Source organism: Antechinus flavipes, chromosome 2, assembly GCF_016432865.1.
Source record: "Antechinus flavipes isolate AdamAnt ecotype Samford, QLD, Australia chromosome 2, AdamAnt_v2, whole genome shotgun sequence".
NCBI classification, from domain to species: domain Eukaryota; kingdom Metazoa; phylum Chordata; class Mammalia; order Dasyuromorphia; family Dasyuridae; genus Antechinus; species Antechinus flavipes.
The window spans coordinates 35,486,888-35,507,244 of NC_067399.1; the positions used below are offsets into that span (position 1 = coordinate 35,486,888).

The following is a 20,357-nucleotide window of genomic DNA, read 5'->3' on the forward strand; positions in this document are numbered from 1 at the left end:
ATCTCATTTGTATAAATCACTAATAAGACTATTATTTGTTAACACTTCTCATCTCAGATCAGATTAAGGGAAAATAAAGACCTCATTTCCAAAATATATAAAGAAATGTACCTCAGAGTTGTACCACCTCACACCTCTCAGATTAGCTAAGAAGGAAGGAAAAGATAATGATAAATGTTGGAGGGGATATGGGAAAACTTGTTTTGGGGGAAGAGCAATTTGGAACTATGCTTAAAGAGCTATAAAATTGTGAATTCCCTTTGATCCAGAAGTCTCACTACTGTTGTACTGTTGGTATACTCTGTATCCCAAAGAGATCATAAAAGAGGGAAAAGGACCCACATATGTAAAATATTTGTAGTAGCCTTTTTTGCACTGGCAGAGAATTAAAAATTGAGTGAATGCCCATCACTTGGGGAATGGCTAAATAAGTTACGGTATATGAATGTAATGGAATATTATTGTTCTATAAGAAATGATGAACAGGCTGATTTCAGAAAAGCCTGGAAAGATTTATATGAAGTAATGCTGAATAAAGTGAGCAGAACCAAGAGAACTTTGTAAAAATAATTTATGTAATGATTAACTGTGATCGACTTGGCTTTTTTTTTTTTTTTTTTTTTAACCAATGAGATGATTCAAGACAACTCCAATAGACTTGTGATAGAAGGTGCATCCAGAAAGAGACTGAACATGGATCAAAGCATAGTATTTTCATCTTTCTTCTTGTTGTTGTTTGCTCTTATGGTTTTTTTTCCCTCACTGAGCTTATTTTTCTTGCTCAGCATGACAACTATGAAAATATGTTTAGAATTATACATGTTTAATCTATATTGAATTGTTTGCTGTCTTGGGGAGGAAGGAAAGAGGGAGAAAAATTTAGAGCACAAGGTTTTGCAAAGGTGAATGTTGAAAACTCTCTTTGCATGTATTTGGAAAAATATTTTCAAAAAAACTAATAGTGATTTAAAAAATACAACCTAGAATTTTGTCAGAAAATAAAAGCAAGTTCATTGGACTTACAGTTTGTTGAATCTGTTCTTGCTCCTTTTTGGAAAATTTAGACATTACTGTTTTTCCTGCTGCTTCCACAAGGTCTAAGATGCCCTCTTGTCCTCAGGCCCTTATTTTTTACATGGATTGATACCTAGACATGTAGAAGAGAAATAGTATGATACAAAATTTTGATTGATACATTGATAAACTGATTATTCTGGATTCTTCAGGAGGACCAGAAATGATGTATTCATAGGGGGAGTCCAGGATGAGCAGAGCAGAGGTCATCTCTGTGTGATGTCTGTGTGTTGACAATACAGAGTGGTCTGGAGATACAAAATAAGTTGGGGGGGGGTTTCCATATTCCATCAAAACATCTCATCCAAACTGAGTTTGGTCATGATGATTAAGCAAATAGGGTGGAAGTCCCCCAGTCAGCATTCTTGTGAATTTTATAACTTCAACTTGTGAACTTCACTTTATAACAAGTGAACTTTATAACAGATTAGTGAACAATAAATAGTGACCTTATATTTGTAGTTTACAATTTGAGGTCTATTATGAGAATCCATCTTACCTTATTCTTCCTATGTTAAAGAGTATTAATTTATGAAAAAAAATAATATTTTATTTTTCCCATTGGATGATAAAACAATTTTAACATCCTTTATTCACATTGAGTTTCAACTTCTTTCCCTCTTTCCCCTCACCCTTCATTGAGAAGGCAAGCTAACTTGACAATAGGTTATATATTTATAGTGATGCAAAGCACATTTCCAGGAAAATCATTCTGTGAAACACACAAATACACACATACAAAATCCTCAAGAAAAATAAAAAGTATTGTTAATGTTCATTCTGATTCTTGGAGATGACAGCACCTTTCATCATAAGTCCTTCAGAGGGGCAGCTAGAGTCAGGAGGACCTGAATTCAAATGTGGCCTCAGATACTTAATTCTTCCTGACTGTGTGACCCTGGGTAAGTTACTTAATCCCAATTGCCTCAGCAAAAAATAAAATAAAATAAAATAAAAGGCTTTCAGAATTATCTTGAAACATATTACAGAGAATAGCTAAATTATTTACAATAAATCATCATCCAATATTGCTGTTACCATATGAAATATTCTTCTGCTCATTTTACTTTCCATCACTTCGAGTAGTTCTTTCTAGGTTTTTTCTGAGAGCATCCTACTTATCATTTCTTATAGTACAATAGAAGTAGATCAGATTGTTTAGCCATTCCCCAACTGATGGACATCCAACTCAATTTCCAGTTTTTTTACCACCACTAAAGAGCTACTATAAGTATTTTTATTTTAATAGGTCTTTTTCCTTTTTGCTCTTTTTAATCTCTGGGAATACATGTAATTTTTATATTAAAATAAGTTGACAAGACTAAATGTATATTACTGGATGAGTACATCACTAATACTTGCTAACATTCCCTTATCAAATCACACCAAAGTTGTTAAAGGACAGGTCAATTCTCCCAGAGCCTCCACAGATGTGGATCATAACATCTGAAGGAGTTGCTGACACAGGTGTTGCAGACTGGGAATAAGATAAATTGGAGGCAGAGGGAAGAGGAGAGAGGTCAGACAATGAAAGGGCCTCTCAGTGAGAGAGTTCAGAGAACAGTAATTGCCTCTCAGTCTCCTTGTATCACCTTCTCACAAGAAGATATCCATTCTGGGTTGGAACTTCAGCAGCCACTATCAGGTAGCTCCTGTGTATTTCAACAACTTTCCTGTGTATTCTCATATATGGTGCCTGAACATGGGGTAAGAATTACAAGAAGAACCAGAGCTGTTTGTGAGAAGGATCCTTCCAGAGTTAAGGAAGAAGAGTTGGACATAGAAGGCTATTCTCATTGTATAGGAATGGGGAAGAGAGGGAAGTGAATTAATTATTTGGGCTTGTTTTTTATTTCTTTTTTATTCTGAATTTAACAGACCTTCCTGAAAATCCTTTCCATATACAAAGAAACAGGATGTGCAGGATCCAAAATTTCAATTATGTTTAACTTATTTTTATGCCTGTGTGTATAAAACTTGAACATATGACTATAAAAGCTAACCAGTTTTCCTTCTAAACTTTTTTAGTCGGGTAATTGAATGGGCCCACACATTGAAGGGCCAAGCTAGGAGACCGATGAGAGACTTAAATGCCTGTTCTGACTATAATCCTCTTCTCCACTTGAAAGTTTGCCTCATCAACACCTGCTACAACCATGTAGAGGTGATAGTGCTGCTTGCATTCCTCAGTGTGTGGACCATGCTGTGGGGGGAAAATAACCTCAAAAAATGGGGAATTGTTAAGAAGTCAATTCTCTGAAAGCCTCCAAAGCTGTAGATCATAGCATCTGAAGGAGCAAGGCAGCCTTTGCTGACACAGGTGTTACAGACTGGGAATGAGATAAATTGGAGATTTATCCATTTAGTCTCTCAGGTCAGAGAACAGCAAATGCCTCTCAGTCTTCTTGTATCATCCTCTCACAAGAGGAGATCCATTCTGGGTTGGACCTCTAGCAGTCACTGTCTAGTGGCTCCCGTGTATTCCAACAGCTCTCCTGTGTATTCCAACAAAAGTGATTACTACTGATTGGAATAAATAGAATCCATTTTTTTCACTACTGTAATCACTACTGACTGTTAGTGACTCAGTTTGGGGTTTTCTTAGCAAAGATACTGGAGTTGCTTTGCCATTACTTTTTCCTCATTTTAGAGATCTGGAACCTGAGGCAAAAAGGGGTAAGTGACTTGTCCAGTGTAATACATGTCTGAGGCTGGATTTGAATTCCGCATTCTAGTCATTGAGCTCCTAGCAGCCCCAAGCTCCACTAATCACAATCATGACTCAAGCCAGTTTCAAAGGGGATATGATGAAAAATGCTTCTCCCCTCTAGAGAGGCGATGAACTCTAAATGCAGAGTGAAGTATGTATTTTAAATTTTTACTTCATTTTTATTGTTTTGTTTCATTTTACATTTCTAATTTTCCTCACTCTTCTAAAGCCATCGTTGTCCAATGTCATGAGAGTCAAGACGACTTGGTGATGACTCAAGATGCAGTGGAAGCCTTTGGTGTCTCCAATGTCTAACAGCTTTGGTGCTCCATAACGTTTGCTTCACCTGCTTTCATGGCGGTTGGAATAAATTGTTCTCTTCTGCCCATTCGCCAGAACTCTTTACAGAGATAAAATACACCCTAATTCCCCACAGGGTTTGGGATCTACATCCTACAGCACCAAGACACAGAAAGATGCCAGGAGCGAAGGCCCTCTCTAAAATTAAACCGCCCCGGCATTCCAATTCCAATTGTAAAGGGCACAACTCTTCTGGGCTGACCACGTTGTCCGAATGCCAAGTGTACAAACTTGCCAGAAAAGATTTTATGGAGAATTCATAGGGGCGAGATCTCGCAACATGGTCACAAAAAGACCACAAAGGTTTTTTTTTAACTTAAGAATTGATTTTTGACATGGAAGACACGGCATAAGCCCGTCCAGCACGGCGCGCCCTCATCGAGGAAATGCTGCATTCTATGTGAGAAGCAAAGTTGAATTAGCCCGAAGGAACCACTAAATACAAAATCGGAGAAGCAACCTTAAATGTTCATACTGACTATTAGCGTCCAGTCCAGTCACACTGGTCTGATGGGCCAGTCTGACTCGCTGTAACTCAATTCTAACACAGTGATGTCATTTTGCTCTCCTTAAACAAAGGACTACAAAGATCTCATTCAATGCCGGGAGGATGGGGGGAGGGGACAAGGATGAGCTTCAGGCATGCGCAGAAGATACAGCAGTCTCCAGACTACGACTCCCAGAAGGACTTGCTCTCCTAGAAGCATTTTCTGAGCCAGGGTTTCAGAACTGGCACTTGCTTTCAAAGTCACTTCCCTACAGCCTCTCTCGCCTCTTCTGTGCTTCCAGCACTTATAACAGGGTGAGCAGTAGCCCAGAGCAGATGCGGAGGTGCGAGGACCCTGGAGCCCCAGGGCTAACCTGGGAGCATACACATGAACACACAAACAGGGTGAAGGAAGCCAGACTGAAGCTGAGTGTTCCAGGGCGCATGCGCAGAGATGTAGGCGGGGATGGGGTAGATTAACGTAGGCGGAGTGTAAGGAGGGAGGTGGACCCCAATTATTCTCGGGACATGCCTTCCCCACGTGACCTGGGCTCCCAGTCTTCAGGCCCGGGCTCCTGGCCGGGGCTGCTCTTGGATATCTCTCATTGGGGCGTCCTATCTGCCCACAGCCTCCCTAGGAGGCTTCCTCGTCCAGGATCCTCCTATCCCCCTCTCCGCCCTCCGCAGTGATAAGTGGGGCTTCTCATGGGCCTCATTTCCTCCCCAGGACCTCGGCCTCTCGTGGCCTCTGCTCTGCCCCCGAGGAGGAGACTATGGCCTCCGGACTGACCGCCAGGCCAGGCCAGGTGAGTGAGCACTGCTGCTGTCCTGAAACACCCCCAAGTGTCGGATAAGGTTCTTGTATGCTATAACCCTAGAAATTTTGGCCATCAGGGCATCCTATATTTAGAGATCATCTGTGTATTCAATGTCCTCTTCCCCCAAATAAGCATTCATTTAAAAATTTTGGGCTCCAGATTCTTTCCCTCCTTCCAGTCCCCTCCCCATCCTTGATAAGGCAAGTAACAAGATACTCATTATGCATGTGGAGACATGCAGAGCATTTCTCTTAGCTACAATGCAAAACATAAATAAAAGGCTTTAAAATAAAATAGGAAAAAAGCCTTTCTCTGTCTTCAGGTTTCATCAGTTTTCTCTTCATTTTTATGCATCATTGTATTGATCGAGTCTTTTACAGTTGATGATTGTTTCAGCTTTGCCATTTCTGGGCACAGTGTTCTCCCCATTTTGATCACTTGGCCTCGCTTCATAGAAGTTTGGCCAGGTTTTTTCAGAACCTACCCAGCCTTGTCATTCTTAGTATATGATAGTATTCCTGCACAGTCATATCCCACGTATTATTCAGCCATCCTTCAGCTGATGTGGGATGAAAGAAGAAATGACCAAGGAAATAATGGTTTGATCTTTTGAGCATCAGGATTTATTAAGCAGTGCATACTAATTGTTCAACAAACTTTGACTAGACTTCTTCACTTCAGACTTTTTTATCATTAATACAAGGGGAGATATTCATTGTAAATATGTATTACAAATAGATTTACCATGTCAAACCGAAAAATGTATTTTTGTAACTTTGAAGGTAAATAATCTAATTTGGCTTTTATAGTGAGGTTAACTTTAGCCTACAGCTTAATATCTTATCATTTTGAGTTGGTTGGTCACATCAGTATTGTTTTGAACCTTTATGTATCAATCTTTACTTTTTTAAACTTTTTTTTTACTTAAACTTTTAGTTATTTTCTGTAACAGTTTTTGTGTCCACAGGAAAAACACTTAGAACTACATGAGTTCAAAATGCAGTGAAAACTCATTAATACAATGTTAAATGAAGCACACTACATAAAACTTTTTTTTTCTTTTTTCTTTTTCCTTTTTTTTTTTTTTTATTTTTTTGGCTGAGGCAATTGGGGTTAAGTGACTTGCCCAGGGTCACACAGCTAGGACGTATCAAATGTCTAAGATTAGATTTGAACTCGGGTCCTCCTGACTTCAGGGCTAGTGCTCAATCCATTGCCCTATCTAGCTGCCCCCTACATAAAACTTTCAAAAGCAATTACTCAAATAATGTCATTTAATTAAAAGGAAACATTTTATACCATTAGGTAATCCGATTTCTAGTCAGCAGAAATATTGGGGACTTCCCAAATTGGGAAGGGGAGAATGAACACGTGGAATACCCTGAAATAAAAAAAAAAAAGTGTCCTGCTGATATAATATAGCTTCTAGGAGAGACAGCAAAGATTTTGAGGTCCCCTGACTTTGGAGTGCTATTGTTCTTACAATCTGTTTGTCAGTGATGGTAAGGGTCTTTTGGCCTAGGAATGTAGTAAAGTTTCTTCCCTTAGAAAATATATTGGTGATTCTGAGACTCTCTAACCTTAGAGTGCAATTCTGACAATTTGTTAGTGATTCTAAAGTCTTCTGGCCTTAGAATAATCTTACAAACATTACTGACTGACAGACGGATGATCTGTTGTCAGTGATAACCAAGTTCCTGAGACAATAAGACCACCAGAGTGGTCTGACTGACCAGAGACTGTGAATAGGACTATTCCTCAGACTTACCTGAAAGGCATAAAATTAGCAAATAAGTAACATGAAACTCTGATCAAACTCTATCCTATAATTCTAACTCCTTTCTCTCAATTTCTTGCTAATTTCTCTGGAGCTTAGCCCACTTCAATTGGCTTTACAATCCCAATAAACTTTGCTCCTTAACTAGGAAATGGGTTCAATCTTGCAAATTCTTTTCAGACACCTTGTGACCCTGGTCTATGACCCCAAAATTTTGGGGTCCCTCTTCCAAACCTCAACAGTGTTCCTCCCAAGTATTTATAAACAAAGAAACATGGAGATAATAATTGATCAATTAGTATAAGGCCAGTTTTCATTAAGATATATGAATTGTTTTAGATGTACAATTACATAGGTCCCTTATATATGAATTGTTTCAGATGTACAGTTACATAGGTCCCTGGGTAAGGGGCTCTAAACTGCAGGGAGAAGTTGTCCAGTTTCCCAGCTAAGAAGAGATAGAGTCAAAAAACACAGTAAGGTTTCCTAGTTCCACAGTTGCATAAAGTTTTCTCACAAGGCAGCAATTGGATTAGATAGGCCAAAAATTGAATAGAAATTATTCTAGCTCCAGAATTGATTCAAAAGATGGAGTCATTGTGGTTCATTCATATCCCCCAGTTAACCATTTGCTATCTTAATCCCCGGAAATCCTTCCAGTTCCACTCATTGTTTCAGAAGGGGGTCATATCTGCTCAATTCCTAATTCTTTGCCACCACAAATCAAGCCGATTTGTAGGGTTTTTTTTTGTTTTTTTTTAAGGTCTTTTTCCCTCTTTGATCTCTTTGGCTTAGAGACTTTATGAGTGGGATTGTCAGGTTAAAGAATATACAGTTTTATAGCTTTTGGGGCTTTTTTGGGCTTTTATAGCTTTGTTCCACATTATGTTTCATGAATGGTTAAAACTTTTTATAATTCCACTAGTAGTGCTTTAGTGTACTTATTTTTCTGTATTTCTTTCAACTTTAATTATTTACCTTTTCTCTCCTGGTATCCAGTCTGATTGATAAGTGTGAAGTGGTATCTCTGAATGCTTTAATTTGCGGTTCTCTAATTATTAATGATTTAGAGCATTTTTCATAGCTCTCACTTCTGAAAACTGCCTGTTCATGTCCTTTGCCTATTTTTCAGTTGTAACTGGATCTTATCTTTAAATATTTAACTGAGTTTCCTATATGGGACATGAGTTCTTAATCAGAGAAATTTTTTCTTTTTTACTATTGTTCTCTTGTTTTTATTGTACTGGTTTTGATTTTGCAAAAATTTTTAAATTTTGTATACTCAGATTTGTATATGTTTTTCTTGAGTATGGTTCTCTTTGTTGGTGGTTTAGTCAGAAATTTTTTTCTTTTCCACAGATGTAACAAGTACATGTTCCCATGCTTGCCTGTTGTGCTTAGATACCACCCTTTATGACCAAATCTTCCTCATTTTGACCTTTTCTTGGTAAATTGTGTAAAATGTTGATCTATACCTAGTTTTTGCCAGATTGCGCTGCAGTTTTCTAGCATATTTTGTGAAATGGGGAACTTTTACTGAAAAAGTTTGCATCTTTGAGTTTATCAAACACTAGATAATATTATAGTATTTTTTAGTAGATTGTGTATCTAAAATTTCTAGCCCTTCCCAAATTGTTTTGATCATTATTCCTTTTGATATAGTTTGAAATCTGTTACCTTGATATTGCTGACCTTTGGTTTGCTTGATAATGTTTATTATTTTTTTCTAGCTATTAAAAAAAAGTTTTAGTGGTTTGATTGGCATGTCACTGAGTAAATATATCAATTTAGATAGAATTGTCATTTTCATTTTACTGGTTCAGCTTACCCAGGATCTATTAATATTTCTCTAGGTGTTTAAATCTCTATTTGTTTGAAAAATGCTTGAAATTATGTTTGTATAGTTTCTGAGTGGATCTAGGTAGGTAGACACCCATATAATTTATACTGTCTGGGGTTATTTTAAATTTAATCTCTATCTCTTTCTACATGATTTTGTTGGAAATAAATAGAAATATTGATGGTTTCTGTGGGTTTATTTTATATCGTACAACTTTGGTAAAGTTCTTCATTATTTAAACTAATTTTTAGTTGGTTATCTAAGGTTTCCTTCAGTATACAGTATTTCATCTGCAAAACATGATAGTTTTGTTTTTTCCCCTCATATTCCTTCAATTTCTTTTTCCTTGTCCTATTATTGTAGTTAAATTTCATTTACAATATTGAATAAAATGTTGATAATTGCCATTCGTGCCTTACCCATAGCTTTTTTGGGAAGGCATCTAGTTTGTTTCCATTACAAATAATATATGGTCTTAGTTTTTAATAGATACTATTTATTTAAAGAAAAGCTCCGTTTCTCACGTTTCCCTGTGTTTTTAATAGCAATGGTCGTTGTAGTTTGTGAAAAGCTTTTTTGTTTTTTTGGCTATTGATATAAATACATGATTTATATTGTTTTTATTACTGACAAGCTCAATTATGACAGGTTTATTTTTTCTTTATGAATATGGCAAGATATGGATTTGTCATCAGTAGTTCTTTTCAGTATAATATGATTTCCTTGTTTACAGTATAAATATGCTCCTAAAGGTTATTTGTTCCAGCCATACTATTACCAGTATATATCTCAAAGAGAAAAAAAAAATGGATGGTACCTTTATGACAATTGTAATCACAATTACTGACCATTTATCAAGAGGATTCTTGATGAAACATGTTACCCAGCTTTTGACAGTGATGTCATAAAATAAAGGGTGCAGACTGACATACATTTTTTAGACATGGTTAACAGGGAAATTTGCTTTGCTTGCCTTTGTGTATGAGTGTGTGTTTATTCATTACAAGGATTTTATTCATTTTTTTTTTCTCCAGTGGGGTGGGGAAAGTAGGAGTGCTAGAAAATGGATTTTCCTTAAGGCTGGCCCTCCTTCTTTCAGACTTGAGGAGGAAGGATGAGAAGAAACCTTTTGTTGTGAGTAGTATCTTCCTCCTAGTATCCTGATAGGTGATACCTTTTTATCTATGATGTACTGGAATTTAAGATTTAAGTCTTTGATTCAAGTTTGCTTTTTAGGGAAGTACTACTTTAAAGTGAAATGAATTAAACAATAAGAGGCAGCAAAGGATAAAGAAAAGAATAGTAGGCTTTATGTCAGAAGGCTTTTAATTGAGACTCAGTTGTAATTTTTAATAGCTGATTGACTTGAATCATAACTAATAGTGATCATTAAGATGACTTTAAGTGCCATTAACTGAAGATTAATAAAAAAAGAAAAAGAACAGTGTACAAAAGCAGTGGGAACACCTCAAAAGCCCAAATATCTGATTCTGGTGATCAGTGTTACAAAAAAGATTAAAAAAAAAAAAAACTGGTTTAGAGGCAAGCAAGAGATCACAGGATTTGGGGTGGATGATGATATCATCAGGAAGGATGCCTGAGAGAAGGCTAAATAATTAATCTCTTGTTTGCCTTTCATTTTTGTCTTTGAAAAATGAAGGTCTTTAAAGTGGTATTGAGAGTTCCAAAGTTGTCAATGAGAAATAGATACCCAGAATCAAAGGAGATAGAATCCATCTGTCCTGAAAGAAATGACAAAGTATTTGATAGCTTAACCATTCTTAGGTTTCCCTCAAAGATCTTGGACAGTGGGTTAGTGCCAATGGAACTGGGGAAAGGGACTTGTACCATGTTTCAGAAAAGAAACATTGGCTTCTGCAAAACTTCACACAGTGACTTCAAATTGTGGCATATTCTTAGAATATATTTTTAAATGAGGTGGTTAGTGAGCAATTAGAAAAGGCTGTTTTACATTTTTTTTCCTATAAAGCTTTTTCTATTCACCTCAGTCATTTTCTAAAAAAGGTTTCTTTCCCTCACCTTCCTTTATAGTCAAGAAAGAAAATTATACAAAAATATCAGTTATAGTGACTCTTCTGTTTAATTTATAAATCATTTTCCTCTCTAGTGGTCTCCATCTTCTCTGCTGTTAGAAAAAGTAATCTTTTTTTTTTTTTTTCAGTTTCTCAAAGTTCAGTATCTTCTTCTTTTAAAAGTTATGCTTTTGTAGTCTTTTGTGTATAATGTTCCTTTGCCTTAATTTATTTCACATTGCATCAGTAAATTCACATTTCACATGCTTTTCAGATTTCCTCATGCTAGTCATTTCTTTTATATATATAAGATGTACTTACCTACGTATTCCTATGTATCTTTTTATTTTTCAAAGTACATAAAGCACCCAAAGAAGGAACACTGGGAAATGAAGGTGAACTATTTGCATTTTTTCTTCCCGAGTTATTCTTACCTTCTGAATCCAATTCTCCCTGTGCAACAGGAGAACTGTTCGGTTCTGCAAATATGTATTGTAGCTAGGATATACTGCAACATATTTAACATATATAGGACTGCTTGCCATCTTGGTGGGGGGGGGGTGGAGGGAGGGAGAGGAAAAAAACGAAACATAAGCGAGTGCGAGGGATAATGTAAAAAAATTACCCTGGCATGGATTCCGTCAATACAAAGTTATTATTAAATAAAATAAAATTTAAAAAAAAAAAAAAACAAAGTACATAAAGATAGTTTTTGGCATTTACTGTTGTAAAACCTTTAGTTCCAAATTTTTCTCCCTCTCTTCCCCCTCCAGACAGCAAGTAATCCCTATAGGTTAAACATGTACAATTCTTTTTTTTTATCTTTAAAAATTTTTATTTATTTAAAACTAAATAAAAAATAGAAAAAGGAAAAACAAAACTAAACCTTGTCACGTAGCCAGCAAAACATCAGGGAGGATTCAAAATCTGTAAGAATAAATTGCCATTTCAAGAAAGCATCTAAAATGATAGAGGATGTTATATTCATGATTCTCCATATTTTCTTTGCTTCTTTGTAGGTTATTTTTTTGTTCTTTGCTGTGCAATTTTTACTTTATTTTATTTTATTTTTTATTTTTTTTATTATAGATTTTTATTGAAAAACATGCACGGGTAATTTTTCAACATTGACCTTGGCAAAAACTTCTGTTCCAACTTTTCTTCTCCTTCGCTCCACCCCTTCCCTAGATGGCAGGTAGTCCCATATATATTAAATATATTAAAGTATAAAATATGTACAATTCTAATAAACATATTTCTACATTTATCATGCTGTACCAAAAAAGTCAGATCAAAAAAGAAAAAAATGAGAAAAAAAAGAAGCAAGCAAACTATAAAGAGGTGAAAATACTATGTTATGATCCATATTCAATCTCCATAGTCCTCTTTCTGGATGCAGATAGTTCTCTTCTATCACAAGTCTATTGGATTTGGCCTGAATTATCTCATTCACACTTGTCATTTCAAACTGTACAGTAAATCCATTGTTTCTATATGCTGGTTTTTCCCCTAGTCTTTTTCAGTTTGTTCAGTTTGTTTCCAGTTCATTGTTGCCTTCAAAGAGTGCATTTATGATTGTTTCGGTGTATATTCACCTGTGGATTTATTCTGATTATAAAGAAAGGACGCTGTAGCATGGCACAATGAAAATATCTCTAAATTTGGAGTTGAGAAAACCTGGGTTCAAAATGGAAATATGTAGTTTACTCCCTTTTGACTTGCAGCAGGTTGCTTTCCTTTTCTGGCCCTCACTTCCCTAATTTGTAAAATGAGACAGGTAGACTCAAGTCTCTTTCATATCTAAATATATGAATTAGAAGATGATGCTTTTTTAATATCCTTTTTACCTATAAAACATTTTTCCATAGTGTGTCAGGAGATGATAGTCCTCTTTGCTCACCTTTCTCTTATGATTCCTGGAACATTGAGCACAATCATGTCCACATAGTGTAAAACAACAACAAAAACCTCACATACATTTAAAAATGATGCCATTGGATCTGTGAACAACATTAAGCATTCACTGTGCTAAGTACTGAGGATACAAAGAAAAGCAGACCTGCCCACTGGCCCCAAGGATCTTTCAGTCTCATGAGAGAAAAATTCTAAAGAAGTCCTGTTGAGAGGGAATTTATTCAAACTATAAAAATTAAAATTATTCCTGGGTAAGCACAAATATTTTTGCTGTTTCAGGAATCGGTGACATTGCAAGATGTGACTGTGGAATTCACCTGGGAGGAGTGGATGTACTTAAACCCATCTCAGAAGAAGTTGTACAGGGAGGTGATGCTGGAGAACTATAGGAACCTTGTCTCTTTGGGTAAGAAACACTTCTCCTTTATAGTCTTGATATATAATGTTGATTTTTAAGATTTTAAGTTATTTTTTGGTATACAAAAGAAAGGAATTCCTGGTCCTAATCCTAGTCGACAAGAGACGCAGTAATTTTGCTACTTGTTCCAGGATATAAAGGTCTTTGCTTGGTATTCCTGAAAATTAACTGTTTGATTTGTTATTATCCTTGAGAATGTATCTTCCCCTTTCTTGCTTCAAATCCAAGATTTTTTGTTTAATCCCATTTCTTTCATCAGATACAAAGTGTTCCTTTTGTGTAAGCAGAATCCCATGAACTATTTTTCCTAAGTGCTACTTCATTACCTCTCCCCATGTAATAGAATATTCTTCCTTGGTTCTTTGTACTATCCTGGAACTCTTCCTGGGATACCTACTTTATTCCCAAAGAGAGTTTCAACTAACTTTGATTCTTTTATTCAGCTTTGTGTTATTTTTAAAATGAAATTTCTCCTTCCCTTTCTATTACATAAAAAAACAAAACAAAACTGCAAAACCCTCCTATCTCTCATTTAGGCCATTGTGAATTAGAGACAAAACAAATTAACCAGACAGTATATTAGATGGGTATAAAATAAATTTTGCACCCTTAGTCCTCCATTTTTCTAGTGAGTATTGAGAATATTTCATCTCTGTTCTGTGATTGAGTTCTGAGATAACTCTGCCTCATACTTTTTCATTTTCAATAAACAGGATTTACAATTTCCAAACCAGATGAGATCTATCAGTTGGAAAGAAAAGAAACATCCTGGATGCCCGAGGCAGATAATCCAAAAAGCAGCTGCCCAGGTGACTACATAAAAACCAAGGAAATGAGTTGATTTCAAATTAGGCTCTGTTGGTCACTTTAGGTCAAATCTCTTTTAATATGTTGAACAAAGTGGTCTTATCCAATCTTCAAAGGCCTGTTGAGAAAAGCTGAGACTTTCAAATGTCATTTTTTTACTCAAGAAGGTACTTGTTTTGTACATCTCTTTACTCATATGTTCCTCTGCTTTTAATGGAAGTGGTGTGTGTGTGTGTGTGTGTGTGTGTGTGTGTGTGTGTGTGTGGTATTTCTGTCCTGTTCATGGAAGATTATTTTATCTTAAGCAAGCATTGGTTTGCCTAAGGGGCATGAATTCATTTTCCCTCTAAAAATAAAAACATCATTTAAAATATTAATAATATATGCCCTTTTAGCTTTTAAGTCCTCTTCTGATACTTTCTTCTCTGTTTCTTGATATTTGTTTCTTTGCTGCTGTACTTTTAAAAATATTTAATCCTAATTCCTCTTTCATCAGTTTATCTTGTTATGTCATCCTGTTTTTCTTTAGGCTTTGAAATCATATTTATGAAGGCATAATAATATATTCCTGTAACAGTATTTATTTAGCTACAACCCTATGATTAGACTTATAGATTTTCAGTGTTTCACAAACTATAGTGAATATTTTTGAGAAATTTCTTCATTTGTAGTAACATCTTAAGGATTTAGATCTAGTAATGAAATCATTGGGTCAATAGTTATGAAGTAAATTGCTTTGCTACTTTCTTGAATAATGACATCAGCAGCTTAATAAGTACATATTACATAATAACTTTCAAAATTTGTCATTTAAAAATATTTTTTCTAATTTCATGAGTTTTTGATGAAACTTTCAAGTTGTTCTGAGTTTTTTTGATTACTAGAGTTTCAGTATTGTTTCAAATATTATCATTTTGTGTTGTGAACAATAACTTTGTTTCTTGATCATTTATCTTTGTTCATGTCCAACTCTTTGTGGCCTAATTTGGTGTTTTTTTGCGCAGAGAGTGGTTTGCCTTTTCCTTCTCTAAGTCACTTTCCAAATGAGGAAACTGAAGCAAACATGGTAAAATGAACTGTGTATATCATGTCAGAAAAATTGATCTTCATGACTCTAGTCCTATGCAATGTTGCCCTAAGGCTAGTTTTGCAAAATTTGAGAGTTTTTAAGGATAGTTTTTTATTAGCTTATTACATCCAAATGTCACCATTCACATTAGAGTATATTTGTCTTCTTCATTTTTCCAGATAATTTCATTCTAAGGCAATTCATTTGTTTATTTTGAGTCATCCTATTTTTACATTCAGTTAACTGTGATTCTTAGCCAAAAAGTACTTAGACTAGTTATCTCAAGTAGAAAGGCAAGACAATATCTCTAAAATCTTTTGAGCAAGTAGGAACCTTGGGATTGGTAAAAACAAAATAAAACAAAAAACCAAAACCCTCTCCCCCAAAAAACCCCACCAAAGTTAATCATCTCTTTATTTTTCCTTTCAGGAAGCAATCAATTTACTGAAGAGAAGTCTTATGAATGTCATGAATGTGGGAAGGGATTCAGGAGTAAGACACAACTTGCTGTGCATCAGAGTATTCATACAAGAAAGATTCTTTATGAATGTAAGGAGTGTGGAAAGGCTTTCCTCTACAAATCAGAACTTAGTGTACACCAGAGAATTCACACTGGAGAGAAACCTTATGAATGTAGTGAATGTGGGAAGGCCTTCAATAGGAAGTCATATCTTACTGAACATCAGAGAATTCATATTGGACAGAAACTTTACAAATGTAGTGACTGTGGGAAGGGCTTTAATAGGAAATCACATCTTACTGATCATCAGAGAATTCATACTGGAGAAAATCACTATGAATGTAAAGAATGTGGGAAGGCTTTCCCTGTAAAGTCATATCTTACAAAACATCAAAGAAATCATAGAGCAGAGAAACCTTTTGAATGTAGTGTTTGTGGGAAGGCCTTCAGGGCTAAGGAGTATCTTACTGTACATCAGCGAATTCATACAGGAGAGAAACCTTATGAATGTAGTGAATGTGGGAAGGCCTTCAATAGGAAGTCACATCTTACTGTACATCAGAGAATTCATATTGAACACAAACTTTATAAATGTAGTAAATGTGGTAAGACCTTCAGGCATAAGACACAATTGACTCTGCATCAGAGTATTCATAATGGAAAGATTCTTTATGAATGTAAGGAGTGTGGAAAGGTTTTCCTCTACAACTCAGAATATGTTCTACATCAGAGAATTCATACTGGAGAGAAACCCTATGAATGTAGTGAATGTGGCAAGGCCTTCAGTAGGAAGTCACATCTTACTGAACATCAGAGAATTCATACAGGAAAGAAACTTTATGAATGTAGTGAATGTGGCAAAGCCTTTAATAGGAAGTCACATCTTACTGAACATCAGCGAATCCATACTGGAGAGAATCATTATGAATGTAAGGAATGTGGAAAGGATTTTCCTCTAAAGTCATATCTTAGAAAACATCAAAGAAAACATAAAACAGAGAAACTTTATGAATGTATTATTTGTGGGAAGGCTTTCAAGAAGAACTCGCATCTTACTGTACATCAAAGAATTCATACTGGAGAGAAACCTTATCAATGTAGTGAATGTGGAATGGCCTTCAGAAGCAAGGCAAATATTACTGTGCATCAGAGCGTTCATAAGGGAGAAAAACATTTTGAATGTAAGGAGTGTGGAAAAGCTTTCTTTTACAATTCAGTACTTATTGTACATCAAAGAATTCATACAGGAGATAAATCTTATAAATGTAGTATATGTGGGAAGGCCTTCTGCCAGAATGCAAATCTTGCCGTGCACCAGAGAATTCATAATGGAGACATACCTTATGAATGTAGTGAATGCAGGATGGTTTTCAGGGTTAAGAGACAACTTACTCAGCATCAGATAATGCATACTGGAGAGAAGCCTTAGGAATATCATTAATGTGGGAAGGTTTTCAGGAGGCAGGCTTATTTCATTATGCAGCAGAGATTTCATACTGGTTAAAATCCTTATGAATGAAAAGCATGTGGGAAGGCTTCCCTTTAAAGTCATATCTTAGAAAACTTCAAAGAAATCATAGGATTGAGAAATCTTATGTATGTATTTATAAATGGAAAGGCCTTCAATAAGGAGTCATATCTTACTGTGTATCAAAATTCATACTGGAGAGAAACCTTTTGAAAGTAGTGAATGTGGGAAGTAAACTAAACTGAGAACACATCTTTATGTTCATCACAGAATTCATATGTGAGAGTTTCCTCATGAATGTAAATAGTGGGAAGACCACCACAAGAATTCATGCTGGTGAAGATCCTTATGAATGTGGAAAGATTTTTAGAAGTGAGCCACAATTTACTGTACATCAGAGCGTTTATACTTGGAAAAAAGTCTTGTGAATATGGGAAGGCACAATTAACTGTGCATCAAAAATTTATACTGAGAAGATTCTTTATGAATATAAGGAACATGAGAAAGTCTTCCACTACAACTCAGAGCTTATTGTACATCACAGAATTCATATGAATGTACTCTGTGGATAGACCTTCCTTCTGATTTTAGAACTTACTCAACATTAGAACATTGATACTGGAGAGGGACCTTATGAATGTAATGAATGTGGAAGACCTCCAGACTGAAGACACAGCTTTCTCAGCATCAACTAATCTATTCTGCATAGAATCCTTATGGATTTTACAATGTATGTGGGAAGGCATTTTGAGTGAGGACGCTATTCTGGTGTTCATTGGAGTTCATCCTTTGCAGAATCTTTCTGAATATAAGGAGTGTGGGAGGGCCCCATAACTGTCTAGACTGATTCTGAGTCCTTTCTAAGTTTAGAGTTCTTTTTTAGTCCCTGTGAAGGGAGATGTTCTTTTCTGTAGAACCATCTAAAGGAAGAAAGATTGTAACCTTCCAGTGGCCTTCCACTATGAAGAGGATGTGATAGTTGAGACAGAGGATTTTGAGTGGGTGGTGGTATTGGAATAGCTTTGATATTTAACTGATCCCTGGGTAGGTAGCATGCAAGAGTCACATGGTTGACCTCTTGGCTGTCAGATGCGCATGGTGTGTGATAACTTCTCTGCTTATCTACTGGCCTGCAACCTGGGCAGAGTAGCCAACACTGCTATAGATTTCTCCCCATAGATTCTCCAGCACATTGCGGTACCTTGCACGCCTTGGCATCTGTGCTCAGCTGCTTGCAGTTGGCCTTTCTCCCTCCATGTCTGATTGAAACAGATCTTTTCTGGTGATCTTTGAAATTATCTTCTGCTGGTCATTTGTTACACTTCCAATATTCATGGTTTCTGCCAGTCTAGAACTAATTCAGAGGCTGGATTTGGTAATTAGTGCGAGGATCATGGGAGGTCAGAAAGAAACATGTGCCATCTCTCTGACATCTTGGCTCCGACCCACCCTTGATGTGTGATAAATATTAGTTGGCTGTGCTTGAGGAAGGTATCATAATCTGAGTTGTATTCCTGATGTTGCTGGTACTGTTTCTGCTCATATTCATAGGATAACTACTGAACCAAACAGATTTGGAATCACATTAATTTTTCAAAAGCTATTAATGGTCTATTGCAGATGTTGACATGATTTCTGCCCAATGTTCTGAATGTCAAAGTAAAAGAATTCAGTGAAATGTTGGTAAACAGCAAGGATAATTTATTTTTTTTAAGATAGCTACAGGCCTTGTTGCCTAATTAAAGAAGAATGGGATTCTCATTGTGGTCAAAGGATATGAATGGGGATTTTCAGAAGAAATAAAAAAGGAGCAGCTAGGTGACACGGTGGATAGAGCACTAACCCTGAAGTCAAGAGGACCTGAGTTCAAATCTGGCCTCAGACACTTAATACTTTCTGGCTGGGTTAACCTGGGCAAATCACTTAACCCCAAATGCCTCAGCAAAAAAATAAAAAAAATTTAAAAAAAATAAAAAAAGCATCATAGGAAAAAAATGTTCCAACTTACTGTTGATTAGAGAAATGCAAATAAAAACTCTAAGATTACTCATTCTGACAGATGTGAAATGTTATGTGTTGAGATAAATGATTGATTCTGGAGAAGTTGTAGAAAAATAAAAACACTAATGCAATTTCATAAGTGTCCCAACTATTCTGCTGAACAATTTGGACCTATGTCCAGAAGCCTAAACTGCATTCCTAAACTGCAAACCTAAAAAAACTGCATCCTCTTTTATCCACACTGCTTGGTTTGTATGCCAAAGAGATCAAAGCAAAAAGGAAATGGACCTATGTGTAGGAAAATGTTTTTAGCAGCTCTTTTTGTGGCAGTATAGGAAATTGAGGGAATGTTTATCATTTAGGGAGTGGCTGGATAAATTGTGGTTTATGGTTTTAGTGGAATACTATTTGATATAAGAAATGATAGATAGTAGCTCAGTGGCTTAGTGGATAGAACATTGTGCCTGTAGTCAGTAAATCCTGAATTCAAATATGACTTCAGATACTTAATGTCTCTGTGGTTCTGGACAAGTCATTTAATCTGTTTGCCTTAATCTATTGAAGAATTTGTAAAACCATTCCAAGTCTTTGCCAAAGCAGTTTCCATAATGGGATCAGGGACTCCATTGAATCACTACACAACAACATGAGGGGGATGATTTCAGAAAAACCTATGAAGACCCAGTGAATTGATATGGAATGAATGAATTGAGCAGAACCATATCGTCTTTGTACATGGTAACAGCAATACTGTAATGGTGATCAACTGTTAAAGATTTAGCTACTCTGATAATGATTATTACAAAGGACTCATGATGAAATACAATCTATATCCAGAGAACAAACTGATGAAGTCAATGTAAATAAAAGTATAATTTTTAAAAACTATATTTTTAATTAGTGATTTTGCTACATGTTATTATTGATTTTTTTTTTTTTTTTGCATTACTTTACACTAGATATTGTCTCTCTGTCTGGTCTCCTGTTTTGTAAAGAGTTATCAGCCTGAAGACAGTGCTCTAGAGGAGAAATGATTGTCTCCTTCTGGTCTTCACCCCAGTACCATGACCTCTTGCTTGTGTCCAGGTCAGCGAAAAGGGGGCATTTCTAGCCTCTGATTG

The 20,357-nt window shown here is 35.9% G+C and overlaps 1 protein-coding gene across 1 annotated transcript; it reads left to right on the forward strand.

The window, feature by feature from the left end:
• Window positions 1–5,078: 5,078 nt before the first annotated feature.
• LOC127547515 (zinc finger protein 420-like) lies at window positions 5,079–20,124 on the forward strand. Its single transcript, XM_051974435.1, has 4 exons — window positions 5,079–5,437; window positions 13,293–13,419; window positions 14,145–14,240; window positions 15,737–20,124. Exons 1-4 carry the CDS (start codon window positions 5,405–5,407, stop codon window positions 17,194–17,196), a joined length of 1,716 nt encoding a protein of 571 aa, XP_051830395.1. The 5' UTR covers window positions 5,079–5,404; the 3' UTR covers window positions 17,197–20,124.
• Window positions 20,125–20,357: the final 233 nt, after the last annotated feature.

Bases quoted from the DNA above. Each gene is read 5' to 3' on its own strand.
- LOC127547515 (XM_051974435.1), top strand. From the start codon at position 5,405: ATGGCCTCCGGACTGACCGCCAGGCCAGGCCAG. The intron at 5,438-13,292 runs GTGAGTGAGCAC...TTGCTGTTTCAG, and splicing joins TGACCGCCAGGCCAGGCCAG to GAATCGGTGACATTGCAAGA. The intron at 13,420-14,144 runs GTAAGAAACACT...TTCAATAAACAG, and splicing joins TAGGAACCTTGTCTCTTTGG to GATTTACAATTTCCAAACCA.